General features: G+C 57.5%; 12 protein-coding genes across 12 annotated transcripts; 6 read left to right on the top strand and 6 right to left on the bottom strand.

Moving 5' to 3' along the window:
* Positions 1-397: 397 nt before the first annotated feature.
* Positions 398-1708, top strand: J3D65DRAFT_634014 (galactose-binding domain-like protein). Its single transcript, XM_066801185.1, has 2 exons — positions 398-591; positions 677-1708. The coding sequence occupies exons 1-2, from the start codon at positions 420-422 to the stop codon at positions 1660-1662; spliced, it is 1158 nt and encodes a 385-aa protein (XP_066652392.1). The 5' UTR covers positions 398-419; the 3' UTR covers positions 1663-1708.
* Positions 1709-3104: 1396 nt separating this feature from the next.
* Positions 3105-4650, top strand: J3D65DRAFT_63197 (dimethyladenosine transferase). Its single transcript, XM_066800968.1, has 2 exons — positions 3105-3562; positions 3618-4650. Exons 1-2 carry the CDS (start codon positions 3374-3376, stop codon positions 4587-4589), a joined length of 1161 nt encoding a protein of 386 aa, XP_066652393.1. The 5' UTR covers positions 3105-3373; the 3' UTR covers positions 4590-4650.
* Positions 4651-5855: 1205 nt separating this feature from the next.
* J3D65DRAFT_679504 (uncharacterized protein) lies at positions 5856-10132 on the top strand (the record flags this gene model as incomplete). Its single annotated transcript, XM_066803685.1, has 2 exons — positions 5856-9590; positions 9707-10132. The coding sequence occupies 2 exons, from the start codon at positions 5856-5858 to the stop codon at positions 9821-9823; spliced, it is 3852 nt and encodes a 1283-aa protein (XP_066652394.1). The 3' UTR covers positions 9824-10132.
* A 272-nt stretch (positions 10133-10404) lies between these two features.
* J3D65DRAFT_63288 (uncharacterized protein) lies at positions 10405-11594 on the top strand. Its single transcript, XM_066801070.1, has one exon. It carries the CDS (start codon positions 10678-10680, stop codon positions 11482-11484), a length of 807 nt encoding a protein of 268 aa, XP_066652395.1. The 5' UTR covers positions 10405-10677; the 3' UTR covers positions 11485-11594.
* J3D65DRAFT_63287 (uncharacterized protein) lies at positions 11595-14020 on the bottom strand. Its single transcript, XM_066801068.1, has 4 exons — positions 13819-14020; positions 13599-13766; positions 12001-13552; positions 11595-11897 (listed from the first exon to the last, which is right to left on the bottom strand). The coding sequence occupies exons 1-4, from the start codon at positions 13886-13888 to the stop codon at positions 11705-11707; spliced, it is 1983 nt and encodes a 660-aa protein (XP_066652396.1). The 5' UTR covers positions 13889-14020; the 3' UTR covers positions 11595-11704.
* A 222-nt stretch (positions 14021-14242) lies between these two features.
* Positions 14243-16814, bottom strand: J3D65DRAFT_63172 (transcription initiation factor TFIID subunit A-domain-containing protein). Its single transcript, XM_066800934.1, has 2 exons — positions 14750-16814; positions 14243-14702 (listed from the first exon to the last, which is right to left on the bottom strand). The coding sequence occupies exons 1-2, from the start codon at positions 16538-16540 to the stop codon at positions 14448-14450; spliced, it is 2046 nt and encodes a 681-aa protein (XP_066652397.1). The 5' UTR covers positions 16541-16814; the 3' UTR covers positions 14243-14447.
* Positions 16815-17133: 319 nt separating this feature from the next.
* J3D65DRAFT_670252 (uncharacterized protein) lies at positions 17134-18442 on the top strand (the record flags this gene model as incomplete). The annotated part of the gene is made up of 2 exons (XM_066803274.1): positions 17134-17144; positions 17833-18442. 2 exons carry the CDS (start codon positions 17134-17136, stop codon positions 18440-18442), a joined length of 621 nt encoding a protein of 206 aa, XP_066652398.1.
* Positions 18443-18778: 336 nt separating this feature from the next.
* J3D65DRAFT_670253 (endoplasmic reticulum-based factor for assembly of V-ATPase-domain-containing protein) lies at positions 18779-19677 on the bottom strand (the record flags this gene model as incomplete). The annotated part of the gene is made up of 2 exons (XM_066803275.1): positions 18779-19330; positions 19381-19677. The coding sequence occupies 2 exons, from the start codon at positions 19675-19677 to the stop codon at positions 18779-18781; spliced, it is 849 nt and encodes a 282-aa protein (XP_066652399.1).
* Positions 19678-19952: 275 nt separating this feature from the next.
* J3D65DRAFT_557687 (decaprenyl-diphosphate synthase subunit 1) lies at positions 19953-21401 on the top strand (the record flags this gene model as incomplete). Its single annotated transcript, XM_066797326.1, has 2 exons — positions 19953-21155; positions 21240-21401. The coding sequence occupies 2 exons, from the start codon at positions 19953-19955 to the stop codon at positions 21399-21401; spliced, it is 1365 nt and encodes a 454-aa protein (XP_066652400.1).
* A 439-nt stretch (positions 21402-21840) lies between these two features.
* J3D65DRAFT_557906 (solute carrier family 25 protein) lies at positions 21841-24036 on the bottom strand (the record flags this gene model as incomplete). The annotated part of the gene is made up of 5 exons (XM_066797336.1): positions 21841-22038; positions 22207-22295; positions 22433-22590; positions 23092-23473; positions 23865-24036. The coding sequence occupies 5 exons, from the start codon at positions 24034-24036 to the stop codon at positions 21841-21843; spliced, it is 999 nt and encodes a 332-aa protein (XP_066652401.1).
* A 246-nt stretch (positions 24037-24282) lies between these two features.
* Positions 24283-26225, bottom strand: J3D65DRAFT_634040 (uncharacterized protein). Its single transcript, XM_066801186.1, has 8 exons — positions 26189-26225; positions 26089-26096; positions 25944-26037; positions 25734-25886; positions 25612-25663; positions 25124-25557; positions 24921-25074; positions 24283-24867 (listed from the first exon to the last, which is right to left on the bottom strand). The coding sequence occupies exons 1-8, from the start codon at positions 26195-26197 to the stop codon at positions 24737-24739; spliced, it is 1035 nt and encodes a 344-aa protein (XP_066652402.1). The 5' UTR covers positions 26198-26225; the 3' UTR covers positions 24283-24736.
* Positions 26226-26332: 107 nt separating this feature from the next.
* On the bottom strand, positions 26333-27311 carry J3D65DRAFT_63558 (uncharacterized protein). The gene is made up of 2 exons (XM_066801329.1): positions 26800-27311; positions 26333-26640 (listed from the first exon to the last, which is right to left on the bottom strand). The coding sequence occupies exons 1-2, from the start codon at positions 27248-27250 to the stop codon at positions 26555-26557; spliced, it is 537 nt and encodes a 178-aa protein (XP_066652403.1). The 5' UTR covers positions 27251-27311; the 3' UTR covers positions 26333-26554.
* Between the last annotated feature and the right edge of the window lie 36 nt (positions 27312-27347).

Below are 27347 nucleotides of genomic sequence, written 5' to 3' on the forward strand. Positions count from 1 at the left end.
ACTTGATCTCTGCCACAATGGCGTCAGAAGAGGACCCACGGCTGTGATGGCTCTCGCCAGCTCTTTCCACAGTTCAGGCCACCGCAGCAGATACAGGGTCGCCGCACGGGTCTTGGGCCTGTTTTGCGGTACGAGAGCGAGCCCTTCACACACCTCAGCCACAACTCGACGGCTTCGTGAGATGCTCGAGCCGCACTCTGTTCAATTGCATCTTGCACAGCCTCGGTTGTCGCTGCGACCGCTGGATACTCACCGTCGTCAAGACTCGATTCAATCGAGTAATGGCCCCAAAAATGGAGCTGGTGGTGGCCGTATCGGCAGGGACCGAGCGGTGAAGGGGGGCCCCGCCAACGGACGGGCCGTCGAATGCACAGGTCCAGAGTTGGCCGCCAGCTATATCAATCGTCGGGGCGTCAACAATGCCGCCGAAGAGCCACTCTTCCTCTGCCTTCACCGAGCCTCAGGCGCCCTCCTCTGCATCTGGAACCTTCTTCGAGAAAAAATCTGACAAAATGTTTGGCTTTGGCGGCGAAGAAGTCACCAAGCTCGAGGTCGAGAACATCGACAAGACCTTCTCGGGCAAAAGCATCGGTAATTCATAAAGAACCCCCGCCGCCCTCTGTCTCTCTTTCTCTCTTCGACCCTTTCACCTGCTGATGGCTGACCCACCAACAAGACCTGATCTCCAAGCCGCTGGGCTCCGAAGTCCTCGCCGTTTCCGATGAATGGTTCGCCGAAGCCGAGAACCTGATCAACCCCAAGGCGCCCATCCGGCGGCCGGGCGTCTTCACGCACGCCGGCGCCTGGTACGATGGCTGGGAGACGCGTCGGCACAACCCCGAGGAGTTTGACTGGGCGGTGATCAAGCTGGGCGTGGCGAGCGGCAAGGTCAAGGGCGTCGAGATTGACACGGCCTTCTTCGACGGCAACCACGCGCCGGAAATCGCCGTGCAGGGCTTCTTCGCCGGCAGCAACGAGGACGCCGACGAGCTGGTCAAGGACCCCGAGTTCGGCGGGTGGGAGACGATTCTGTCCAAGCAGGAGTGCGGCCCCAGCCAGCGCCACGGCTGGCTGCTGGCCAAGGAGACGGAAAAGGCATACACGCACGTGCGCCTGCAAATGTTTCCGGACGGCGGCATCGCGCGCTTCAGGCTCTTCGGGTCGGTGGTGCCCGTCTTCCCGGCGAGCGTCGACGAGGCGTTCGACCTGGCGGCGGCCGTCAACGGCGGCGTCGCCCTCTCTTGCTCCGACCAGCACTTTGGCACCAAGGACAACCTGCTGCTGCCGGGCCGCGGCGTCGACATGGGCGACGGGTGGGAGACGAAGCGCACGCGCGGCGAGCACATTGACTGGACCATCGTGCGGCTGGGCACGCCGGCCGAGATCGAGCGCGTCGTCGTCGACACGGCCCACTTCCGCGGCAACTTCCCAAAGCAGGTCCAGATCTTTGCTGGCGATTTCCAGCAGGACCCCGGCCACGAGGACCCCGGTTGGGTCGAGATTCTGGAGCCCATTGGCACCGGACCCGACCAGGAGCACGAGTATGACGAGGAGGTGCTCAAGGATGTCAAGGTCAAGGCGTACTCGCATGTCAAGCTCGTTATCATTCCCGACGGCGGCGTCAAGCGTTTGAGGGTGTTTGGCAAGAGGAGGGCTTGGTAGAACTGGACGGAGTAAGTGAAGGAGCATAGGGAGATACCCGGTGTGACGAAATGCAACGTTTGCAAACGAGTCCATTTTCACCCGTGGAAGTGATGGCGCGCGGCAATCGACTACTGCACCAAACCCCCAGTGCAGCCCGAATCTGGCTTCCTTTCAAGCCTCTCAAGGTAGGTCTTTGGATCACAAGATTCCTCTCTCCTTTTATTCCACAATGACGTATGGGACCGATTGAACCGAGTTGGAAGCCCTTTCTCGATGCCATCCCGGTTATGAGGTCCCTAGAACAACACTGCATGTTTTACAGGTCGTCCAGCTGCCTTAATATCCAGCGGATGACTTTACTTTCACGCTGACATGTCTTGGAATCCTTCTCCTGGCGACTTTGAAGCGCAGAAGGAAGGCCAATGGGGGGAATAGCTCAAGCATCATAGAGCCAGGAACATATATTAAATGGAATCTTCAATATGTCAAGGTGATCCACATTTCCGGTACCATGCTCCTAGTCTCTCTGCCCTGCATGAACAGGCTAGGCAGCCGGGAAGCAACAAGCAGCGGCGCCAGTCAAGGTATCGTCACAAGTGCCGTCTCGCCTCTCCGGCTCGCGTCGTTTCAGCTGCGTCTCGCGCGTCGTCCCGTTCCCCGTCTGCCGTCTGCCGTCTGCCGTCTCGCCAATCTGATTATGCGCAGCATAAAGCGAATCTCGATGGAAGACTGAGTTCTCCCTGCTGCTTGGTCGGTACTTCACGCTGCGAATCGGCATGCGTCTGCCTGTACCAGGTAGTATGTAGATGCATCCCAGACGTGCTCCCAGCTATTGGCCATCACCTGCTCTTCCCGCACCGCTGGACATTCTTGGGCTAGCCCGCTGGCGCATCCAACGCAGCCCAACTTCGCACTACCACGCATATGCCCTACTTACCTAGGTGCCTACCTACCTACCCGTCCCTCTAGCCCTCACACCGCACTACAGCCAAACATACAAAACCCGCCTCGCCCCATCCCCCAGCCTTCGTCACCCTACAACAAACGGGACCACAACGATCCGAGCCGGCCTCCAGCACACACCTGCCCCACGCCGTTGCTGCTCGGCTGATGCGTCGTCCCCAGAGCGAATCTGCTCTTCTCCTTTGCGGGGGTTGAGGAGGTGAAAACGGCTTTTTTCCGCTCTCCATTCTACTGTTGCTGTGGATGTGAGGCGTCTTCCACCGTTGTTACATTCTTTGTGGGTTGGACGGGGTTACAGGCGAGGCGCGTTGGGTCGGTTGGATAGGTATTGGCTGTTGTTGATGGGGTTTAGATGATGGAGTTGATTAGATTTTGGCTATTGGTTGAAGTTGACAACCACTTCGGAGAGTAACTGGCTAGTGAAGCTGTGACTTCCAGGAGAGAATGAGGAGAAGAGATGGAACATTTGATCGAAAGCGTTAAGATGCCCAATTGAGCAACCTGTGTGCACAGACCACTCGCACTTCCTTGCCCCGCGTGTGATTGGCGGCCGGAGATCCGCCTATCGATAGTTGAGTACACTTGACCGACCCCTGCTCATTTTTTGTCTGGCTGGGAAAATCTGAGGAACCGCTCAACAGCGACGCCTCACCAGCACACGCCCTCTCCCCCGAAAGCATCCTCGCGAGCTCCCTACCACGCGCCGCCTTCCTCACCAGCCACACGACACCAACCTCGAGCCCAGGCGCGCTATACAACAACTACAATGCCCAAGGCGGTCAAGGCAAAGAAGAATTCGGCGGGCGGCGGTGGCCCGTATGCCGCCAACGCAGCGGCCAAGACCAAGGCTGCCAATTCGATTTTCAAGATGAACACGGATTTGGGACAGCATATTCTCAAGAACCCGGGTGTGGCGCAGGCGATTGTGGACAAGGCGGATTTGAAGCAGAGTGATGTGCGTCCTCTAGCCCTTGACCGAGTGCTTGGGCGAAGACACTGACGAGGTACAGACGGTGCTCGAAGTAGGACCGGGAACGGGCAACCTGACGGTCAAGATACTGGAAAAGGCGAAAAAGGTGGTGGCGTGCGAAATGGACCCGCGCATGGCGGCCGAGGTGACGAAGCGCGTCCAAGGGACGCCGATGCAGAAGCGACTGGACGTGCTGCTGGGCGACGTGATGAAGACGACGCTGCCGTACTTTGACGTGTGCATCTCCAACACGCCGTACCAAATCTCGTCGCCGCTCACGTTCAAGCTGCTGGCGACGCAGCCGGCGCCGCGCGTGTGCATCCTCATGTTCCAGCGCGAGTTTGCGCTGCGGCTGCTGGCCAAGCCCGGCGACAAGCTGTACAGCCGCATCAGCGTCAACTGCCAGATGTGGTCCAAGGTCGACCACATCATGAAGGTCGGCAAGAACAACTTCAAGCCGCCGCCGCAGGTCGAGTCGAGCGTCGTGCGCATCGTGCCCAAGAACCCGCGGCCCCAGATCAGCTACGAGGAGTGGGACGGCCTGCTGCGCGTCTGCTTCGTCCGCAAGAACAAGACGCTGCGCGCCAGCTTCTTCGGCACGTCGAGCGTCATGGACATGCTCGAGGCCAACTACCGCACCTTCTGCGCCCAGAACGACATCGCAATCGACGAAGGGCCCACCGCGGCGGCCGAAGACACCAACATGGACGTCGAACAAGACGAGGAGGAATGGAAGGGCATCCAAGACGGGGACGCCAACGACATGGACGTCGACGACGACGACATGCCCGCCTTCTTCAAGGAGCAAGCGGCCGAGAAGTTCCGGCTGCTCAAGGCCAAGGGACGCGGCCGGAAAAGGGGCACGCAGGTGGCGGAGCTGGTGCGCGAAAAGGTGCGCAAGGTGCTCGAGGACGTGACGACATTGGCAGACAAGCGCGCGCGGCTGTGCGACGAGGGCGACTTTTTGAAGCTGCTGTACGCGTTCAACCAGGAGGGCATTCACTTCAGCTAGTGTGCCCTCTCCCCGGCAGTTGTGTGAGCATTGTTGGCGGATTCAGCGAGCATGGATGGCGTTTGGCATACCTGGTATAAAAGGGCGTTGGAGGACGGATATTTGAGATACCTTTTTCTGTTCAATCTGAAATGGAGAGCAGCTGGACGAGCGAGCGACAGGGGAATGTGGTGTAAACGGTGATGACGTTTCGAAGCCAGAAACTGAAGGGGGGGCTACCTGTAGGTATGGGACCCAAGTCCGGGACCGGTCCGGCCCACAACGGGATGGAGGACATGTTGGGATGACCTGGTGGGATGCGGCAGCTAGTGTAGGGCTGATGGACGACAGTTGACAGAGCAGAGGCAGCAGAGTCAATCTTGACCGGGCTTCAGCGCAAATGACGACGAGGCCGGCGTCATGGGCTGCGTGTCGCCTTTTCGGTTGTGCACCATGCCGTCACCAAGATTGGGCTGTGATGCAGTGAAGCGAGTGAGTCACGATGGCGAGCGGCAGCCCTCACCCTCCATGTCGGCCGCTGAGCAAGCATCTTCTTGATTGTTGTGTGGTGTACAGGTATGTATGTAGGTAGGTGAGATGGACGATACCATGGCTGATGGTGCGCGACTTTTCGAGCGAGCTGCGTGCTGCCTATCGCCGTGATTGGTCCACAACGCGCAGGGTGTACTCGACCTCGACAATTGAAAAGTCCCTCTTCGCCAGTACCATGCATGATACAGCACCTCCAGAGAAGGGAGAGAGAGAATTTAAACAACCTAAGCCAGCCCAGTGCCGTCACGCCGGTTTGGCCTCTGCTCTGGCGCATCTCATGGCAACACGACAAGTGAAACGCCGTGTGGAACTTGGTCCCGTCCCCGCCATGCGCCAGCTGCGTCGCCAGCCAATCCGCCGTCAAAGCCTCATGTATCGTCCGGGGCCCTGGTCTCTCTGTCTTGACCATCGCAACATCCTCTTCGCCTCTGATCTTCGCCCTCCCCGCCTGATTGCTGTCTTTTCCCCTACCACACCACTCCCTCCCGAGCCCTCGACGCCCTCGCCAACTCGCACTATAAAATCCACCGCTCCCCGCGACCCTATCCCTTCCGGCCCCCGACCTCTCCCTCGCTACCGTTACCCTTTCGTCGTCGATCCCAAGGCCTCCAACCCAGCGCGCCGCGTCGTCCCACACCCCGCCGTCCTCGTCCACCGCCCGCGCCCGCCGCGTCGCCATGGCTCAATGTTGAAGCCTGAGCCCGCAGAGCCTGGGATGTATTTGTAGCCGCCCTCATGGCGGCTTTTGCCCAAGCTACTCCGACGCCCGCCGCGGTTCCCACGCGCACACGAGCACCCTCGCATACCAAACTTCTGCCCGACGGCCCTTGCAACCATCGCAACACTGACCTCGGCCCCAATGCCCCCGTCTGCGGCTGCCAGCGCTTCTGGTGCAATGACAATACCACCGTTGGAGGACGACCTGTAGAGATTCCGTGGTGCGTCTGCGGCCACCATGCGTGCTTCCACGCTGCTGGCGACCCGCCTCCGGCCTCGACCAGCGTCCACCTCGAGAACCCCGCGCCATCGCAGACGACGAGCTTTGCTGGGAAATTGGCCATGGACGATGCGGGCGCACAAGATCATGGTCGTTATAGACCTGTAGAAGGCTCGCAGCCAGACCCGGTTTGGAATGTGTCCAAGGCGGGCTGGCGGAATCCCGCGACGCCTATAAGAAGAACATCATCAGGCAGTGACCCCGTTAGGAACGCGCCACAACCGCCAGTCTGGGCGACGGACCACCAGGTGGGCTCGTTTGGAGCCAATCCGTCTCCTCTCCCGAGCATTCCCTCCATCTGCCGCCTCGGGTCGAGCGATCTCCGCCTCTTCAATAATCCAAACAATTCCATGAGCACCGAGGTTGTGCCCTCCCCTGTCCTTCCTGGGATGGGCACGTCGATGCATTCCACGACCGAGGAACTGAACCGGGTTCTTACAACACCGACTTTCGCTGGCGGAGGTTTTCACAGGACCCTGGAACCGCACAAATGGCGCGAAGCTTCCTTGGACCCAACGATCCAAGATTCGACGGATGGCGAGAGCACGCGACATAGACCCAGCCCTAGTAGGACCTTTATGACCCAAGTCCTCGCTTCGCGGACGGCTCGAAATTCCAGAGCTCCTCGTCCAGTGCCACAAGCTCTCGATGTTGCGCAGAGTGCCACTGAACTTGCAACAAGCCCGGAGAATACGCCTGACTTGAGGTCATTCGATCACAATGTGCAAGAGACTAGGGATTTGTTGAGCAATCTTTGCGACAGCCTTGCCGATGTAGAAAATGTGGACGACCGCGCTGACGTGAAGAGAGAACCTCGTAATAGTCCTGAACGGGAAGACGCCCACGCGAGCCAAGACGGCCGTGCCGAGTCCCTTACCACGTCGTTGCGCAACATACCACTGATCCTGCAAAGACTGGCACCGCATCTCAATCACTTGCACCAGCATTTGACTTCTTATCCAAACGTCTCGACAGACATACGGGACATACAGAGTCGCGTCCTCTCTCTAGAAAATGCATCTTTCCAACATATACCACCAGAGGAGATTATGGAAAAGTTTGACAATCTCGATGTCCGCGTACTTGAGCTGGAGCAACGGCTGAAAGACTATTTGGCGGAGTGTGATTTTGATGGAAGCAGCAAAGACACGCTTGTCGACAGCGACGCGTCTGGCCATGACCCCAAGGATACGATCCACCGTCTCGAGGCGCTCGAGTACAGGATGGAAAGCTTGGAGGCTACCTTGCCCTCACCCTCGAACCCTTGGGAGATTGAAGTCGTGTTGCTGCCTTGGGGCAAGGACTTGAAGGGCCTTTGGTTCTCCGCTTCCGAGTGGGAATCAGGCATCACCACCGGCTCGCAGTCGTCAGAGGAAAGGGCGCAGTCCGTCAGCAGCTTGTCGTCAATGAAAGCTCAGCCACTGCTCATGAGCGCCCAGCACTTCGAAAAAGAAGCCATTGATCGCATTTCCAACACCTCCCACGAATCTGCATCTCTGGAGGAGTGGTACCCCCGAGCATGCGGCCGCAGCGGTGTCGCCTACAAGCGCCTGGAGAGTCGTGGTTTCGTGCGCAGGGTGCAGATCAAAGATTCTAGTGCAGGACATATTCAGACGAGAATCTGTGAAGAGTTTGACTCTTTGATAGATCTCGTCAACACGTCGCGTCGCCCTCTGGAGGAGGAAGAGAGCCAAATGTCAAGGGAAGAGGAGGACTACATTGATCTGCACGGGCTGCGCGCATCCGTCCTGCCTTTGAGGAAGAAGAGAAAGGACTCTCAACTCCTGCTTCTGGGGGCTTCGGAACTGGTCACGGCCTCACTGTGGACCGCGCAATTCCTCGCGTCGGGCGTCATGATGCGGGCCAGGGGAGGAGTCAAGCGGCTCTACATGACCCATGGCGCCGCGTACAAGCAACTGGAAATGGGCGAAGAGGATGGATGGACATGGGAAAACATCAAAGAGCTCCCGCGCTTTTCTCCAAACTCCAACGTCTACGACGAAGGCGGCGCCCATGATGAGCCTTGCTGGGACCACAACCCCAACTTTGATCCGCCGCGCGAGACGACAACTTCCTTCGTTTCAAAACTCAGCCTCCGCACCGGCCGCAACCCCTCGCAAGAGTCGAGCTCCCCAGGCTTCGACAGCCAAGGGAACGAGTCTTCTGGCTCTCAGGCAACTGCAACCACAAACAATTCAAAAGCGCCCATGACCCCTCAATCCGAGCTCCCGAGCCATGCACAATCGCTACGCCCGGCTCGCCGTATCGAACGCACCCTCTCGGCGCCCATGCCACATCTCGACAGACAGCACTCGCAACCGTTCGCCTCAAAACGACGCATGACCGTCTCGTTCAACGGGGACGAAGAAGAAGAGGAGGAGGAGGCCAGCCGCCGCGCGTCGCTCGAAACTGCTAATGCCCGCAAGCGTCGCCGTTTCCAGCATTCGTCGTCCAACGGCAGTGCAGACACGCACAGAACCTCAGTCGCCCTTATAGGCGCGGGCAATGCCACACGCGGCGCTTTCGGATTCACGCCACGCCGTAGCCGTGAGCCGTCCAGTCCTCTGCGCAGCCAAGCAATGAGCGCCGGTCCTTCGACGACTTATGCGTACCACGGCGGCCGCGACCCAAGCATTGCCAGCGGCGTGGGTGTACGGGCAGGCTCCGTCGCCGCCGCCGCTGCTGCTGCTGGCGCAGAACATTGCAAAGGTGCGAACACGCCCGGAAACGCCGCCGCTTACATGACGCCGTTCAGCGGCATGGCGGAGGGAGGCGGCGCATACAGCGACGACTTGCCCGAAGGCGGCGACACCGAGGTCGACAGCAGCGGCGACGACGAAGACGACGAAATGACAGACGCCGCGGGCGACAGAGCCGCCGACGAGACGGCTGCGGGTGCGGATGCGGACGCCGAGATGAAGGAGAATCGACCGTTGATGACGGCGGCAGCGGCCTTGCAGGACGGCGGCGGCGACACTGACTTTGAGGGATGCTCTGGAGTCGAGGGCGACGATGATGACGACGATGACGATGTCGACGACAGCGCTTTCGACTCGGACGAGGAGATGGACCTGGTGCAGCACTTTGACAGCGACGGGATGGAGTACGGGCGGCGAGAAGGCGAAGAAGAGTACTTGCGACGGAGCAGAGGCCTCGAGCATCGCGGGCGAGTCCATCAGCCTGTCGTCGATTACACCGACGAAGAGGCTGTGATTGAACATCCGGACGACGAAGATGACGACGATGACGACAGCAGCAGTAGCAGCGGCAGCAGCAGTTACAGCAGCAGCAGCCTCGTCGATAGGGTTGGTGGCGGCAACAGCGTCGCCGCTGATCCGCGAGCGCGGTCATCGGGCGAGGAGGTGCAGCGTGAGCAGCGCAGCCATCATAGTCACAGCCACGGCAAGAGCAGCAGCAGCAGCAGCGACGACGACGAGGTCGATCTGGACGACGATCGCACGAAGCATCTGTACGTTGGCCTCTGGCGCCCGCTTTCTTTGATCTTTCTTCCCTCGGCCCCCCCCCCCCCCCCCCCCCTGAATGACAGCGAGGCAAGATGATGGAAGCTGACTTGTCATCGCGTCTGCAGGTGAATCAGTCGATTGTCGTTTGGCCCCGGGCGCTCCTCCACCTCCGCAAGCCGCAATCCGACATCGAAGGCCTGGCCGGGCCTGCCGCTCTGCACTGGATTCTGCTGGCTGACTGACTGACCGTAATCGAATGTGCGTATCCTGTAAATGCATCATGTGAGATATCGGACCAAGGAGGGCACCTCAAGGTAAGGTAAGTAAGGTAGAGACCAACGGCGTCCAGTCCAACACACGAGAGGAGCAGGTGGGGGGAACAAACGGAGTTTTGGACTGGTGCAGCAGGGGTTTGGATTGATTGTTTGAAATGAAGCGGGGTTGATTTGGATTGAATTGATGAAGTTGGGATGGGATGCGCATAGACGGACTTTACAGACAGCGCTGCTCTTGTACTATATATGCAATCTACCAAGCTCTTACATGCCATATCTAGGTAGGTAGGCAGGTAGGCAGGTAGGTAGGTGCCTATCTATCTACCTGTACCTACTTTTTCATGCCACCATACTGCGCACTCAATCAACCTACTCACTCACTCTCGTCCTACTTATCCCCTGTCCGCTAGGGAGCAAAGAACAGAGACCAAAACAAAGGAAGGCCTGCGTGCGTGATATGTGTATGTTGGTATGTATAAATATGTCTACGGGTATCTTGCTGTTATCGTCGTGTCCTCTCCCTCCTTCTCTTCATCCTCCTGTCGTACGTACTTGGCTGTGTGTGTAGCTGCTTGGGTATATGCTCTGGTAGCCTCTGTTCGCATGGTATTTCCGATTCTCTTGCTCTTGCTCTTGCTCTGACCCTTTCTCTTTCTTTCTCTTTCTTTCTCTGAATGGCAATCAGCAAGCCAGTCAGCCACTCCTCCTGCGCTTATATCTTCTCTCGCCCTCCCGTTCTTCCTCTTCACCTCTTTCTCACGCCCATTCTGAAGCAAACTTTCCCATCGAAAAAGCAAAATTGAAAAGAAAAAAAAATTGCAATGCCATACTCATCCTTGATCGCATCCTTCTACCAGCCACCATCAGTCTGCATTGAGCGGCTCCTCTTTCTCTCATCGTCCTCCTCCTGCAGTCCATCAATATCATCAATACCCGGCACACTGAGCCTTGCTGATGAAGACGTCCTCGGCCGTGGCCGTCTTGATGACGGCGATGGCGGAGGTGACCTGGACCGATCGACATCACTTCCGCTCTCGGCGCCGCTGTCCTCCTCGACGACCATGATGTTCCGAAGCGCCGAGAGGGTTGGCGACGTCGCGGCGCGAGCGATAGGGCCGGCTGGGGAGGGAGGAGGAGTAGCAGGCCAGTACCGAGGACGAGGAAGAGGACGTGGACGTTCAGCCCCGGCGACGGCATCAGGGGCGTCGTCTTCCTTGTCGTCTTCCATCTCCTCAACCATGCTTTCCGCATCTGGCGCTGCCGCGGCGTTGTCAAGTCTGGCAGTGTGTCCAAGGCCAACGGCTGGCACCGCGCCGACGACGGCACCTCTCCACGCTGCCTCCTGGACTGGACGCAATCTGCCGCGCCGGCTCATGCTTCTGCTTCTGCTCCTGCTCCTTCTGCGTCCTCTGACGCTACCCGCACTTGATTGCTCTTCGACCGCAGCAGTTGTGATAGCAGGCGAGGCTACGGCGCCGCCCAAGACACCCATGCTGGTAATACCTGCACCACGCACCTCGTGCGCCGGACCGGGGCCAAGAAGGGCAGTCAGTGGGCCGAAAGCTGGCGTGAAGGGGTTGGGTGCTGTGCAAAAGGGTCGGCGGCGCGTCGGGAACGGGAAAGGGTAGCTGTCGTTGTCGTCGCCGTACGCAAGTCCAGATTCCAAGTCAGGGTCTGGAGAGGGGCAGTCGCTGAGCCTGGACTCGTAAAGGGGTCTGGATCTGCTGTAAGAATTGGTGGGCCGAGAAGGGGAAAGTGAGGTCCGGGTTTGACGACGAGTCGCGTTGTTGTTTGAGACGGATAGGCTGGGAGCACCCACGGTGCCGTTTGTCGCGTTGGCTCTGGCGGTTATGTTGCCATTTGACAAAGCCGTCGTGTGGCCAGTGTGAAATCCACTGCTACCATTGCTGTGAGTGCTGTTGCGATTGCTGCTCCCGCCGCTCTGCCGCTGGTCGATATCCAAGTCCGGCATGCCTGTTTTTGCGCCGCTTGTAGAATCCAGCGGAGGTATGTCGAGAGATAACGGTGCGCCGTTGAGCTCCTTGAGCCAGCGTTGCGTCAGTCGGCGCTTCAAACTGGCCATTTGCCCTAGATCTTGGGCCGGATCATAGGCTTCCGCGCGGATTGTGCGGTCAGGGTCGTACCAGAGTTTTACTAGGCGCCACTTGATGCCGTGAAAAAAGCCTCCGCGTGGGTTGATGTCTTGTCGTGGGCCATTGGGCGACCAAAGGCGTGGATAGAGGTCGGAGAACTCGTGGAAAAGGTGCTCGTAGGCGCCACGTTGGACGGCCGAGGGACCAGACTTGTCGCCGAAAGACGAGACATTCTTGAAGGCGAACATCAAAAGAAAGACGAACGCGAAGAGCGGGACCAGGCTGACAAAGTACCATTTGATAGATGGATTGTTCTCAAAGGTATCGACATTCATGCCGAAGAAGCTGACCATGAACGTCCCAGGAAGAAAAATAAACGTGATCCAGCTTAGTCGCCACATGCTGGCATCCATCCGTAGTCCTTGACGTGCGTCGCGAATTTCGACCGATTTGTACATCATGTCGTTGAGGTTGCCGGTCGGCTTGATGAGATCCTCCTGAACAGAATTGGCCAACTTGTCAAAGTCTTCAGGGACCGAAGACAGCCACTCGTCTACGCCTTCGTCTGCGGTAAGCTCCTTCATCATGATCCGTGTTTCTTTTGCAATGTCAAGGTGGAGATAAATCAGCTTCTCTACCTTGAGCCATTGGGACGAATTCATCCACAGCTCAGGGGCGCGAGACTCGTCGGCCGGATTGTCGTAAATCTTGTCCTCCAAGATGCTGACGTGGGTCTCGCAGGCACGCAAGAAGTTTTCCCACGACATGGCCAGGGATTTGAATACATCCTTGAGCACCAGGTCCATGCACTCGGCTACGAACTGTTGGTCGGTAACGCGCTGCTCCTTCTTCACAAAGAAAGGGAGCCTCCTCCAGCGCGACTCTATCTCGTTCCTCGCCTGAATCAGCGTATCTTCCGGACTCCTGGACTGCGCTTGCTCGAAAATGATGATGGTGTTGCTATTGTCAAGATCATCCGGTCGAGGGAAATAGCCCTTGTTGTGTCTCTTTTTTGCCTCTTTCCCTGATTTCACACGCCGCTGGAGACGCATGTACTCTTGGTACTCTTCTTCGTTGTATGGATCGCGCATGTCTAGCTCGTCGGTGTCGATCGGCGGACCTTCGTGCTTTTGAACGTACACACTAAGCCGTTGCACAAAGACGTCGCAGCCGTATTTCGGATTCTCGGCGGCATCATACCAGTTGAGCTCCATCATTTTGACACTCTCGTCGTCGGAGCATGTATTGTACTTGTGCGCAGTATAATGCCGCAGGTAATCGAAGCCAAACGCGCAGCGGCTGATGCCACGCCAAGGGTCGCGTTGGGGACGAAAGGTTCGGCCGTTCAAGACGGGTTTGCCGGCGCGTTGCTGTGGTTTCTCAAATTTGGCCCAGCGCCCGAATTCGGAGCCTATGAGATCGTCTTGGTGTTCCATGTTGAACTTGCGGAGCAAAAAGCGCGTGGCCCAGGTTGAGTTTTGCACATGGATGACGCGCAAGAGGGACGAGTCGCGCTGTTGCTTGTTGGCGCAATAAGATCTTAGTTCTTCGATCCGATGAAATTCTTGTGCGACGATTTTGCGCTTTCCAGTGTCCGACTTTTCTGCTAGGTGTCAGTAAAATGTACTGGTGGAGGGACGTCTGCGTACCTGAACCGACATAGTCAGTGAGCAGTACTCGGCCATCTAGCCAATCTTTGGGGTTCCAAGCCGTCAGCCATTCAGGACCTGGGCTACGTCTGCGTGAGTGGAGCGAATGGCGATGATGGCGGGGAGGGGAGGGATCCCGGGCTGGGTTGGTAGGGCTGGCAGGGTGGACTGGGGAAAACGTGGTTAGCTTCGGTCGCAGCCGCGCGGGAATGGAGCATACCGGTGCGACGATTTTGGCTTGTGTCTTGAACGGAAATGGAGGGACATGGAGCCGAGGCTGGCGGCGTCATGGTGGCGGCAGGCGAGTGGTTAGCTCACCTCAGTCGCAGCAAACGTTGAAAACCACGACGACAGGCCAATGCAGGATGAGTGGTGAAGAAGAAGAAGAAAGGCGACGAGGAAAAGAGATTTGTACAACCGCAATGCTGCCTACAACCTAAGCAGCTCAGGTAATATCATGTGCCTTCCCCAGTGAGGCTCGCAGGTGATCAGTGCCGAGGCTGAGCCCCAGCGTGCGGTGAGGTGGTAAAAGTAGGCATCGACGGAGTCACTCGGTCAGCTCCTTCCAACCTCGTCAAGCCCGAGCCTCAGCACTTTGGGGGCCGTGACCGTGACCATGACCATGACCAGAACCGCAGCAAATATGCATCTCGATTGAGCGTCCGTCGCAGGGGGCCAAGGGCCAAGAAGTACCTGCATGTGGACCTTGTAATAATTGAACACTAGGTCCGCGGACCCCAGACCTTCTTTTGCCCATCCTTCAAGGTGAGATTCCATACCTCGCGCCCATGCCTCCAACGCCAGAATCCTTTCCCAAGTCATGCCTCGCGCCAATCAAAACCCCAATGCCTAGTCCGTCTTGCCGCCCATGACCTTGGCCGCCTGCACTGCATTCATCTTTTGCGTCCAGCCCGGAGCCGGCTGGAACTTGCGCACCGTGCGAATCTCGTCGGACGCGTAGCCGGGGATGCGGATGTTGTAGTTGCGCTCGAGCACGCATTGGATGTCGCGAATCTCGAGCTGCGATGACTCGCGCAGCTTCGCCAGCTTGCAAGCCGACGTGACGACGTTGTCAAGGAAATCGTCGGCAAGCTGCAGCATCGCCTGTGACGTCGTTAGTGAGTGGGCGTTGGCTCAGCCAAATGACATACCTCTTCAACCTCAGGTCCCAAAGTCTCACCCGTGGGCAGCTCGCCCGCTCCCGTAACCTGCCGGACAAGTTCGTCGAGCTTCTTCTTGCTGAGCACGCGGCTCTCGTCGCCTTCGAGGTGGAATTGTGGGTGAGCAGACACGACCGGCTGGCCGAGCATGCCTGGAGCGCCGTTGCTGGGTCCTCCCATGGTAGGTCTGGCGGGTCCCATGTTGACTGGATGTGGTGGTTGTGGAGGAAGGTTTTTGGGGATTGGCATTTTAGGGTTGGTCATTTGCTCGCTGCCGGCGCGATTGCCCATGGGGTAGCTCTGGTTATTTGGCTGCTGTATTTGCGGCGTAACACGTGCCTCGGAGTGAGTCCGTGCTGCAGCGCCCATGGCCTGCCCATGCGTCAACGGCATGGGACCGCCCGCACTCTGTGGATGAGGCGAACCTTGGTGCATCTGGTTCATTTGGGACGCTTGCTGCGGATTCAGTGGTGGTCGCTGTGGGTTCATGCTCTGCTGTTGCTGCTGCTGTTGCTGCTGAGGCTGCTGCGGAATCTGGCCGGGTACCTGCTGTCCTGGCGTCATGTTTCCCCCTTGAGCAAATGTAGGCTGCGTCTGGCCCTGTTGTTGCGGCCCCGAGGTCGCAGGACTCATTGATGGGCGGTTGGCATTCATCTGCTGCTGCCGCGCAGCTTCCATTGCCGCGTTATTTGCCATCTGAGGGCCGGGTCCTTGCATGGTTTGATGCTGTTGCGCCTGTTGCTGTGCCTGATTGGCTTGTCCAGGTGCTTGCGTTTGCTGGGCCTGGGGATGAGGCGGTTGTGCATGTTGCTGCTGGCTTGGCTGCGTATTCGGTTCGGGCTTTACCTGTGGAACCGGTGTCTGCTGCGGTGGGGGTGGTTGTTGTTGCGGTGTTTGCCTTTGCGGACCTGGCTGGTTTGGCTGATTCTGCGCTCCCTGATGTGCCTGGCCTCCTTGAGGAACTTGTTGCTGCGGTGATCCTTGTTGCTGCGCCATGTTCCTCCAGTTGTTTTGCTGGTTTCTAAACTCCTGAACGTTCCTTTCCAGAGTTTGGTACTGTGCTTGCAACTGATTCTTCTGAGCCTCAAAGTTGGCCGGGAGATCTTGCCTGTTCGGGTTTTCGCTGATCTGTTGCATCCTCTTGATTGAAGAGGCAACCTGCTCCTGCCTAGCGAGCATCTGCAGATAGGTCTGCCGCAACTCCTTTATTTTGTTGTCGGCTTCTGGGGTTCCGTGCGGCATTCCTGAGGGCAGTTGGATCGGAAAACTTTGAACATGTTGCAGGATCTTAGGTGGAATCTGGGGGCGCGCGCCTTGTGGTTGATTTGGTTGCGGCGCTGGATGTCCTTGGGCCTGTTGGGGAGCCTGTTGCGGTGCTTGTTGCTGCGGCGGCGGCGGCGGCTGCTGCGATGGCTGCTGCTGTGGGGGCTGTTGGTTCGGCTGTTGAGGTGGTTGTCCCTGTGGCTGTCCGCCTTGACTCGGGGGACGATCGCCCTGTTGTTGAGCAGCTCCGGGTTGGTTTTTGGCCTTCCACTCATTAACCTCCTTTCCCATTCGTTTCGTAAATTCAAACAGCTTCGTCACCGCCGCTTTGTAGTCGGTGCTGTCCTTGTCGGACCGGCTTATCGTGTCGTACAGATTGGCAACGCCTCGAGTGTAGGTTGCTTTCTGGGCATCGGATAGATGAGGCAGCGTCTGGATCTGGTTGACGCGAATGCCAGGAGGCAAAGGACGGTTCTGGGTCGGTCCCGAGGGTCCTTGCTGGGGGACGTTGCCGCTCATGATGAGACAGGGCGTGATCGGATGGGTGGAGTATGGACGACTGGTGCCAGCGCGACGAGTCTCAGGCTTCACGCGACAGCCGTGACGGGGCTAGGGACGTGGAAAGATCGGCTAGGGAACGTGCGTGCAAGGACGCGAGATGAAGGTTCCTTTGCAATGGGTGTCGAGGGTAAGGATGCGACCCGAAGGCGTGTGGGTGAGAGGAGGAATGGCTGGAGGTTGATTGAAACTTTTGGATAGGCTTCGCGGTCCGCCGCTGGGCGTGGGGGAGTTAGGTTGGCTGGCCCTAGCTTCTACCTCAGCCGCCCCACGCCGTCGCCGCAACTCGGGCATCCAGGGCGCTCGTCTCAACTCGAACATCGCAGATGTCGTCAGGTAACGTCGAAAGAGCAGTCTTTGAAAGTGATACGACTGTTACAAAGTGCTGTCAGCTCTACTGATTCTCAAAGCACAAAATCGACTTGATTCGCGGTCAACGCACCTTTTCCTCGGATCATAATGCTTGCTTCTGCCACTCCCACAGCACTGGTCATTTTCAAGTCTCTGTCGAGGAAATTTGACCTACGCTGGCATGTGCCAACTCACGTTCAATCATGCGCTGTCTGTGAGTCCAGTCATTGAAGTCCAACCTTAGGGTTCATGAAGATGCTGCCTTAGCCGAACCTCGAAAATGCATGCCAGGCGCCTGTTGAGCGAAAGCTGCGACAGAGTATTCGCTTCAGTCCATGTAAATTGCGAACCTTTTGCTGGCAGTGAATGATTGCGGGTACGTTCTATCACGTCCGCTAAATAGCCTACATTCGCTTCAGTCCATGCGAATTTGGCGCGCCGAATGATTCAAGTACTTTGCGCGAAATGAAGCGAAAACGCCGCGCCTGCTCTTCAGTACACTTTTCACGGCGTTACAATATTCAGCTTCAACTCACTTTTCTCAGGAGCACAATGTCACTTCATGGACTTGTCTCTTGTGAAATTCTGTAGTGAACTCAACATGACTATAAATCTTCCGTGGATAATTTTCTCCCCCCTTCAACTTCAACACTTCAAGCCTTCAAGATCACCATTCGCCCTTCAAGCTCTTCTTCTACGTTCAGAAAACGCATCCAAATCTCTCACACTGCCGACCGAAATCCGGGTTCAATTCAAACGCATCCAACACCTTCACCTCCAATTCGCAATCAGAAAGGATGCCGGGCAAGACGACAGGACCGATGGGTAGACTGATGGCTCTGTAAGATCATGATCTATGGCCACCCCTAACACCAAAGCAGCTTACTGACAGATGATTCCAGGGTCAGCCACGGGTCGTCGATGTGGAGACGCGGATCACGCAGGGCCATCCTCTTGAGCCCAAGAACCACTCTTCGCGTCGAGACCGCCAGTCCAACTGAGATCGACGAGGCTTCGCACAAGCGCAAGCACCAGGGTGAAGGTTTCAACCTCCTCCTCACCCCTGGTCCCATCGACGTCGATAACCAGTCAGCACGCGCTGCGACTCCAGGACACCAGCCATCGACACCATCGACACCGTCAGCCGGCGACCCTGCCGTTCCCCAGGAGGTCGACGGAACAGAGCCCCTCGTGTTCGCTGTTGGCCGCAGCATTCAGAACGGAGAACGCGTCGATGACCCCGAGGCCATGAGCGTCTGGACTGCGACCCGCCGCCACCACGTTCCGGCAGGCCGACCCAGCAAGGCGCAGAGGCAGCAGATTCAGCATGCCAGCCAGCACGTCGTCGCCGAAGTCCTGATCTTCAACCGCGACGAGATGGGATTCGCCTCGGGCAGGCTGGTCGAGAAGAGGCAGCTGCTGACTCTGTACGCCACGCAGATGGAATGGGAGGCCTTCATGGCGGAAAGCTTGGCCAACGGCTGGACCAAGGTTACGGGCCAGAGGTTGTAGTGGAAACTTGCAGCAAGCAGGACAAATCGCTGCTCACGGTAAGCCAACGTTCGAGGAGCCGAGGATATCCGACCTGACAAACCTCTAGTAAATTATCCTTATTCATGACGGCCGGCGACGACGACTACGAAAGTCCGACGAATGAGCGCGTCAGGGGCTACCTCGATTCATTCCCAGGGAGCATCCGACATCTCGTCTCAAAGTTTTTGGCATTGGGTTCCATATTGATATCCCGGCGCTGATCCGAGTTCTTGAGCGTTTTGGAGACGAAAACCGGGTGTGAGGTTTGGCGGTTTGGCTTGAAGTCTTTCTCATTTTTTGCTTTGCTCTTTTATTCTAGTTGCCTGGTTGGCTCTTCACGTCTCGTTTCCTCAACTGATCGACGCCGTCTATTTCAACCGCGCCAGCATGCTTCTTTTCAGTGTCGACTTTGAGCTCGCTACTTCTCTCAATCACCCACGTCTCGGAGATCTCCTTCCTTTCCACCTTCTTCTTCTCTTCGCCCTTTGCCTCCTTCACTCGCCGCAGGTAACCCATGTAGATTGCAACTTCTGCAAAGGCGACGACACCACTGCCAGTCATGCTCAATGCCAGCCTCTGAGGCGTGCTCCAGTACCGCGCTGCCATCCATATTGCTACACTGCAGGCTATGATTGAGACGAGTACGTTGATGATGAGGGCGAGCTGGCGGTTGATATCGGCGTAAGTGACTTCGTCATCTTCGTCTTTCATGAGGTCGGCAGGGGAAATAGCAGAAGGGTAAGGAGCGGCATTGGAGAAGCGTTGCGCGTAAGTCTCGGTGGGTGGAGGCGGATTGAGCATGCGCTCGTAGGCGCGAGCCTCCTCGTCGCGACGCAGGCGCGCCATGAGCTGCTTGTATTCATTGCTCTTCAAAGGTTGTCAGCAGCGGCACGACAGCGCTCCGGCAGCAGACTCACAGGCTCGGGCTTTGGCTTCGGTGGAGGAATGTACACTCGAGAACCGCGAAGGAGTTCATTCAGGTGGAATTGGTATTGATTCTGGGCTTCATCTATCGGCCGATCATTGTTGTCATCTGGCGTGTTCAAGCGGGCTTTGAGAAACTCTGATACGTCAATTAGTTGGCCATGGGATATGGGCTTTCCAAGCTCTGGGTCCGACAGCGACGGCTCGGATGGCGGCTGGAGCTTGGTCATTTGCTCCGCATCTGCCAGGTCAAAACACTTGTGGACAGCCGCCACGGTGGCGGGTGTCATGGTCAACAAAACCATGGCGACGAGTTGTTGTTGGGGAGCTGGAGATGCACAAGGTGGAGTTGTGTCGCGGCGGCGAGGTCACAGCTGGCTGGAGTGCCCTGGGCTGGCCGTCGCTTGGCGCAGATCCCTGGTAGTGGATTTTCCGAACAGCGCCGTCATCGCGTCAACGCTTTTCCCAGACCCTCGATCTGAACTTCGATTCTTTGCCTCCCCAGGTCCTATCCTGCTGCCAAGTTTCCCCAGGATCCTCAATTCCGGACGGTGCAGCAAAAAGAATGGCAGGCCGGACATTAACCTCGCCGGCCGTGGCCCGCGCGACATCTTTTGCCGCACACCGTCCGCGAACATCTCTTTGCTCAAGATGTCTTCGCTCGCCCTCGACCAAGTCCTCTTCCTTTCCTTCCACATCTCTCTATTTTCACCCTTCGAGGCGGCGGGAACAGTCCAACTGGGCGGCAGCCGTTTCGGCGGCGCAGAACTACTTCAACAATGGTCCAGATCCCGCGTCCCCCATTGCTGTTGACCCGTTGCGCAGCGTGGCGAAGGAGATGAAGTTCCTGACTGGCAATATACGTCAGCTTCTGGGCTCTGGGCACCCAATGCTTGATACTGTAGCCAAATACTACACCCAATCCGAAGGCAAATACGTGCGGCCCATGCTCGTCCTGCTCATGTCGCGCGCCACCGCATTAACGCCCAAACCCGCTCGCGCCTCGCCTTCGCCGCCTATAAACAGCCCCATAGCGCCTTCGAATATCCTGGTCGACGAGAACCCTTCTGCGCCGGAATACGCGCCCCTCACGTCGCAGCCACAAGAGAATGGAGGCGCTGAAGAATCCGACATCCTGCCTTCGCAACGGCGACTGGCCGAAATCACGGAGCTCATCCACACTGCCTCGCTGCTCCACGACGATGTCATCGACCACTCGCTCGCCCGGCGATCCGCGCCGTCTGCAAACATCGAATTCGGAAACAAGATGGCGGTTCTGGCTGGAGATTTCCTGTTGGGAAGGGCATCGGTGGCGCTGGCGAGGCTGCGCGACCCGGCCGTGACGGAGCTTTTGGCGACCGTCATTGCCAATCTGGTCGAGGGCGAGTTTATGCAGCTCAAGAATACGGCCAAGGACGAGAAGCACCCCGTGTGGACCGAGGACACGGTCACCTATTATCTGCAAAAGACGTACCTCAAGTCGGCGAGCTTGATCAGCAAGTCGTGCCGCGCGGCCGCAATCCTGGGCGGCAGCACTCCAGAAGTGGTGGAAGCTTCGTACCAGTACGGCAAGAACCTGGGCCTGGCGTTCCAGTTGGTCGACGACATGCTGGACTACACGGTGTCGGCCGATGAGCTCGGAAAGCCCGCCGGCGCGGACCTAGAGCTGGGCCTGGCGACGGCGCCGCTGCTGTTTGCGTGGAAGGACAATGCTGCGCTAGGCAAGCTGGTTGGGAGGAAGTTTGCAGAGCCAGGAGATGTTTTGAAGGTCAGTCCAGCCTTTTTGTTGTTTGGACGGGACCCTGGAATCCTTTGACCCCTTTCCCCCGCATTTGGCTAATTTTCGTCATAGGCTCGAGAGCTCGTTGGCCGCAGTACTGGGCTCGAGCAGACGCGCGCCCTGGCGCAGCAATACGTCGACAGCGCCATCGAAGCCATTAGCTTCTTCCCCGCGAGCGAGGCCAAGGACGGCCTTGTCGAAATGTGCACCAAGGTCATGAAGCGCAGGAAGTAGAGACTCGGGTCCGCTGCTCCGCTCTTGTTGCTGTTACTGTTGCTGTTGATGACGATGACACACATCTAGCTGTTGTTCATTTCAACTCTCATCATCAAAAATTTCCGAACCTCCCGTTTGATACCTCTTGTACAATAGCACGTCATAGAGTGGGCATACACACTGCCGGGCATCATCATCATCATCACATTACTCTGTCCATCTTCTCTCTCTCATCCATCATTATGGCTTTTAGGGCTCGTTGGAGATGTCCATCTTTTCGTTTTTTTCTCGTCTGCAGCCGGAGCCGGAGTGTATACAAAAAAAGAATTTCCTCCTCTTTATGAGACGCCGCTACTCCACACTGTCTAGCGAAATAAAAAAAAAATCAGCGTATTCGGAGACTATCATGTGTACAGATCCCTCTCGCCGTCTCCCTCTCTTCCTTCTTGCTTCCTACTCACTCCTCCCCCAGACCCCCTTTCCCCTCGTTTGCCCCCTGCCGAGGCACAAGCACCCGCATCACCCACTCATACACGGCCCACTGCACAGCATTGACCACGAAAGCGCGCACACTGCACACGCCCAAGCCGCGGAAAAACACGGCCGCGCCCTCGTTCGCGTACGCCGATTTAGCGATCGCCCAGGCGCCTCGTGGCTGCGTGTGCGTTTGCGGGACTGACGCGTGGGCGTGAGGAGCTGGATGAGTTGAGGAAGAAGGAGGGGGTGGAGACGTGGCGGTGGCGGCGGAGGAGTGCAGGAGTCGCGAGCGTTCGCTGGGGTTACTGGTTGCTGCGGTGGCAGGCGAGGAGCGATTGCAAGCGACGCCTGGTGGTGGAAGCCCCGTTGCCAGGCTGTCTGCGGCGACGGCGCGGTGCAGTGCTGGTTGTGTCTGGACGCGGGTTTTGATGACGTCTGTTTCGGCGTTGAATCAGTCAGTCATCCTTCGGTTCAGCGGGACCTAGTAAACCCCTTTAAGGCCCGGGGACGGAAAGGAAAAGGGACAACGGGATTGTTGAGAGTAGGCAGGTAAGTAGATGGGAATTGCTGACCTAGCGGGAAGATAGACGCCCATGTGACGACGCCGGCGAGACCACCGCACAGCAGCACTGTTGCGGGCGAGTCTTCGACGGTGGGCGTTGATGAGGAGGCGGACGAGGAGGAGGAAGACGAGGCAAAAGTTCGTTTGCAGAGCTCGTAGGACCAGAAGCTAGGAGAGGGAAAGGGTGTCTGTTAGCATTGAGTTTGTGGGTTGCTTGTGAGACAGTTTGGTCGACAGTGGTGAGTGGATGATTGGAGATGTTGAGGTCAGACGCTCCATGTTGTTGAAGCTGGCTGGCCTTCAAAAGGCCAGTGTCGTTGGATATGGTGAATTGAGCCTATCCTCGCGATGCAACTACACTAGAAGCGCGTGACTTGGTGGAAGTTTGCGATAGTAATGGAGTGGAACGACTTTCTTCAGACGCGCTTGACGCTCAGTGCAAGCTTTGTGGTTTCCACTCTCATCCCAAGGTACTAACGAGGACAATGCTCGAAAATGTAAAATTCAACCGTCAAGTGCCACAGTGTCTGCAAGACAAAGACTACCGCCGTTGGACGAAGCATCAAGATAGACCGCTTCAAGTGCACTTAGATCCGATAGCTCTCATAAAAGATAGATGCAACAATCGACGGCAATCACACACCCATGAAAAAAGGGAAAAGTACTCACTAAAAAGCATAACCAACAGCATCTCTAACAGCCGTAACAACACCACCGCGATAAAACCCCCTCAAGCCCTCAGCCCGCCACGTCTCTCTCGCCACAGCCCACGAGCTGACACCACCACCACCGCCGCCAGCACCACCACCGGCGGCAGCAATGCCAGACAAGGGATCGTACACCTGCGCGCGACACTTGACAAGCTCCGTCGGCGCCGAGACGACAAAGGTAGCAACGCCGCCGACGGCGCCGGCGAGGAAGACTTTGCCGAGGGCGTTGGGCGATGATTGCGAGGTGGGGTCGGGTTCGCCCAGGAGCAGGAGCGTGCGGTTGTAAGAGACGAAGAGGAGCGCGTTGAGGGCGCCGTAGCCGAGGACGGGGGCGGGGATGCCTGGGAAGAAGGTGAGTATTTGGGTTGGTCTGGGAGCGCTAGATTTGGGAGTTGAATCAGAGTAGTGATGTGGTAGCGATGTGGGGATAGTGGGAGGGCGTGGTGAGCTTTGAAAGATGTTGTCCAAGTTAAAGATTTAGTAAACAGTTGCTGGAAGAGTACAAGAAAAGGCATCTAGAGCAAGGGGGAGATAGAAAACAAGCGTTTGAAGTCTAGGAAACCACACGCTGCCGGCCTATAGTCTTTGGCGTCTATGTGGCTGACGCAGGTACTTGCCTGTACAACAACCGCAGAAACAGAAATGGTTCCAATCCTCTTCAGGAGACTTCCCCATATTCAGACAGTAATTCAAAAAGCAGCAATCAAAGAAATTTAAGGAAGCTCCAATTACCTCTAACAAAATTGCTAGCAGAATGCCAATTAGCAAACGAGGGCGTTGTGCCGGCGGCGGTGGTCGGTGCTGCAGGGCCAGCTTGCAGCCGAGTCTTGACCAGGTCGAGCGGATTTCCAATGAGAATACCTGCAGCTCCGCTAAGGTAGCCGGCCCAGAAGTCTGCAGACATTGGAATAACGACGGCGCGACGAGGTCGTTTGTTGATGGTATGTGATGAGGTCTATGGCTAGCTCCACGCCCGCCCGTTCACCCCACGTGGGGTAGGTAGGTTAAGCCCGGTTGCCGGTTCCGGTTGGCCGATGCCGACCGAGGCAGCCCTGAACCATGTGGGCTCGAAACGAAACCACGCCTCGCCGTTATTCAAAACAGAGCCTCGACTCGTGGCAGCATTTTTAAGTCACTTTTCTATCGTGTCTTTACAAGAAAAGAAGCCGCTTTTGGATTCAAGATTATGACTACCTCGTCAGAGGAAAAGGGAGAAGATGTGATGAGGGGATCTGCAATCTGAGTGTGTATGTGTGAAGAGTGACAGCTACATGATGCCTCAACCGCCTACTGTCCTTTTATTGTGACGTCGGAGAGCGAGAGAAGGAGCTCAAGGAAAAGAGAAGAGGGGGGAAAGAAAACCCAATGGGCTCCTCAACCTGCGGGTCAAGGCCCTGATCCATCGCCGAAATGCCTTTTGTGTTGTCTCGTCGACCGCCGTGAAAATCAACAAACACTTTGATTCCCCAAACCCAAAGTTGGAAGGCTCTGAAAAAGAGACCCGTGACTGCAAGCCATTCCGCAAATAATGGCTGAATCATGCACTCCTCCGCTATGAGTGAAAGACAAAACGATCTGAAGACGATGAAAGGCTGCTGGCGGCCTTACATGATCTGGTCCTGGGTGAGACCGGTGGCTTCGGAGTCCATGGCATCGCTGGGGCCGCTGAGGTTGCTGTACTTGACAAAGGACAGGCCAAGCGGGCGGCCGCCGTACTGGTACCCAGTAAATTTGGCTAATGAAGAGGGTTAGACAAGCGACTGCTTTGCGGGCCTGCGAGTGACTTACAAATGGCGGTCTCGGCGTTGTCGGGCGAGTCAAACTCAACGACACCGGTACCACGCGAGCGACCGTTGGGCTCGTACTGAATTTCGGCGCGCTCGACCTTTCCAATGGTAGTAAAGAGTTCTACGAGATCCTCGTTGCTCGTAGACCAAGGAAGCTGGCTGTTGTTAGCATGCAATGCTGAAGCGGCCTCGAGCAGCACTCACGTTGCGGACGTAAATGACGTTGCTCCTCTCACCACCGGCAGTGGCATAGTCGGTGAAGGGGTTGGGCGGACCGGCGGGAACGCTCGCGTCATAACCCATGCCACCAGGAGGAGCAGCACCAGCACCGAACCCGCCGCCGAAGCCTCCACGACCGCCGCCGTATCCACCGAACCCGCCCCGGCCTGGAAACCCTCCGCGACCGCCGAATCCTCCACGGCCAAAGCCGCCACCGAATCCACCCCGACCAAAGCCAGGCGGGCCAGCAAAGCGGTCCTCCTTGACTTCAAGGGCGCGGCCTTGCCAATCGTATCCGTTAAACTGCTGGATGGCGTTGCGAGCATCATCGGGAGTCTCGAAGACAACGATGCCAGAGCCCTTCATGCGGCCATCGGCAGTCTGGTGGACGTCGGCGCGGATTACGGAACCGGTGTGGGCTGAAGATGGATGAGCAAAATGAATCGACTGTACAAAACGTGGGCCTTGCTCACCAGCTTGGCGGAACAAATCCTTGAGATCCTGCCAGCCAACGTTGTAGGGGAGCTAATGGCATTGAGTCAACAAATCGAGCCCTTATCAAGTTAGCAAAACGCGTGGGGTGGGGGCAACATACGTTGGAGACGTAGAGCTGGCGTCCACCGCCTCCAAAACCGCCAGGAGCGCCACCACCGCCATACGCGCCATCGAATCCACCGCGGCCCATGCCGCCGAAGCCTCCGCGGCCGACGGAGGGAGGAGCAGTGAAGCGCGGCTCGGCCTCGCGATCCTTTTGCAGGCGCTTCGTATCAGTGACTGTGCCGCATTCGGGGGGAAGTAGACTCACTTCACGGACGTAGACGAGACGTCCCATCAGGTTTTGGTTCGAAAGGGTTTGGACGGCATTTTGTGCCTGTTCCCTGGTGGCATACTCCACGATCCTGGTTCGGGTTAGGTTTGAGCAGTGTTGAGGGGGGGCCCGGTTGACTTACCCGCATCCCTACATGAACCCTCGGGCACCAGTCCCATCCGTCAATCCAATTGTCCACAAAATACCAAGAGAAACCAAAGAGACCAGCCAAATCAGCCCACCTTCGACATTCCATTGGGAAGTAGCAACACATCGGCAAACAAGACCTCTCCGGCTGGTTGGGGGCGAGGCGGTTAGCGTGGGGTGGGCAATGTTTGGGGAGGGGGTGTTGGGGCTTACCCTGTCGCATGAAATCTTTGAGATGATGCCATTTGACATCATAGGAAAGGTTGCCCACGTAGACGCGGCGGTCCTGCTGGGACTGCTCGCGCAATGAGGCCATCATTTGTTCCTTGGCGACGGCCTTGTCGTCGAAGGAGCGAGAAGAGGGCGCAGCACCGCGAGCCTGAGAGTAGGAACCCTGCTGAGACTGAGCGCCGGCAATGGGCGAGCGCGAGCGACGGTCGCTACGGCGGTAGTCGTCGCGGCTACGAGAGCGGCTGCGCGGCGAGTATGAGCGACGGCTGCGACGAGGGCTTCGCGATCGACGACGCGGCGAGCGAGATTGATCGCGCTGGGTGGTGTATGCGGTGTCAGTAGTGGTAGTGTCCATGGCGGACGGAGCTCGGCGGACGGGGCTTTATAGGGCGTCGGGGAGAGCTCGCTTGTGGAGAATGGGAGAGGTGGTGTGGGATATGAGTGGAAGTGCTGAGTGATGGGCTTGGGAGCTGACGGGACATGGACGGGAGTGGGAAAGGAAGCTGCAGGTTCAACCAGGCCCGTCGGCCAAGTCCCGCAGCTCTGCCGCCCGGCGCGCCATGGGCGACGACACACCCCCCCAACCACGAGGGATGAGCGCTCTGCGGCTCTGCGACGGGCACCTTGGTGGACGGCATGGGACCGACGGGGCCATTGATTGACTGATTGACTGAGGTGGTGGGGACCGACCTTGGATGATGCTGCGGCAGAGTGGACGCAACGAAGAGAGAACAACGGCACAAGAAACCAACAACAACGACGACGACGACGGAGAGGAAGAGGAGGACGACTCCAGTCGCGGGGCCTCGCGGGTCTATAGGCGCAGCAGCACAAAAGAAAGTGAACCCAACCGTCAAACCAATGCAGCTCCAAGGTGGGACAGGGATAATCAATAGAGGCTTTGCCAGTCGGAAGCGGAAGCGCATGCTCTGGAGACCATCACAGCAAAACGACCCGGCCGACCGGGCACGGCTTGGACACCTTGAGGGTCACCATGTCATGGGCAGTACCTCAGGCCCATAC

This window comes from Phyllosticta citribraziliensis (genome assembly GCF_038025025.1).
Source record: "Phyllosticta citribraziliensis strain CPC 17464 chromosome Unknown J3D65scaffold_10, whole genome shotgun sequence".
Lineage (NCBI taxonomy): Eukaryota > Fungi > Ascomycota > Dothideomycetes > Botryosphaeriales > Phyllostictaceae > Phyllosticta > Phyllosticta citribraziliensis.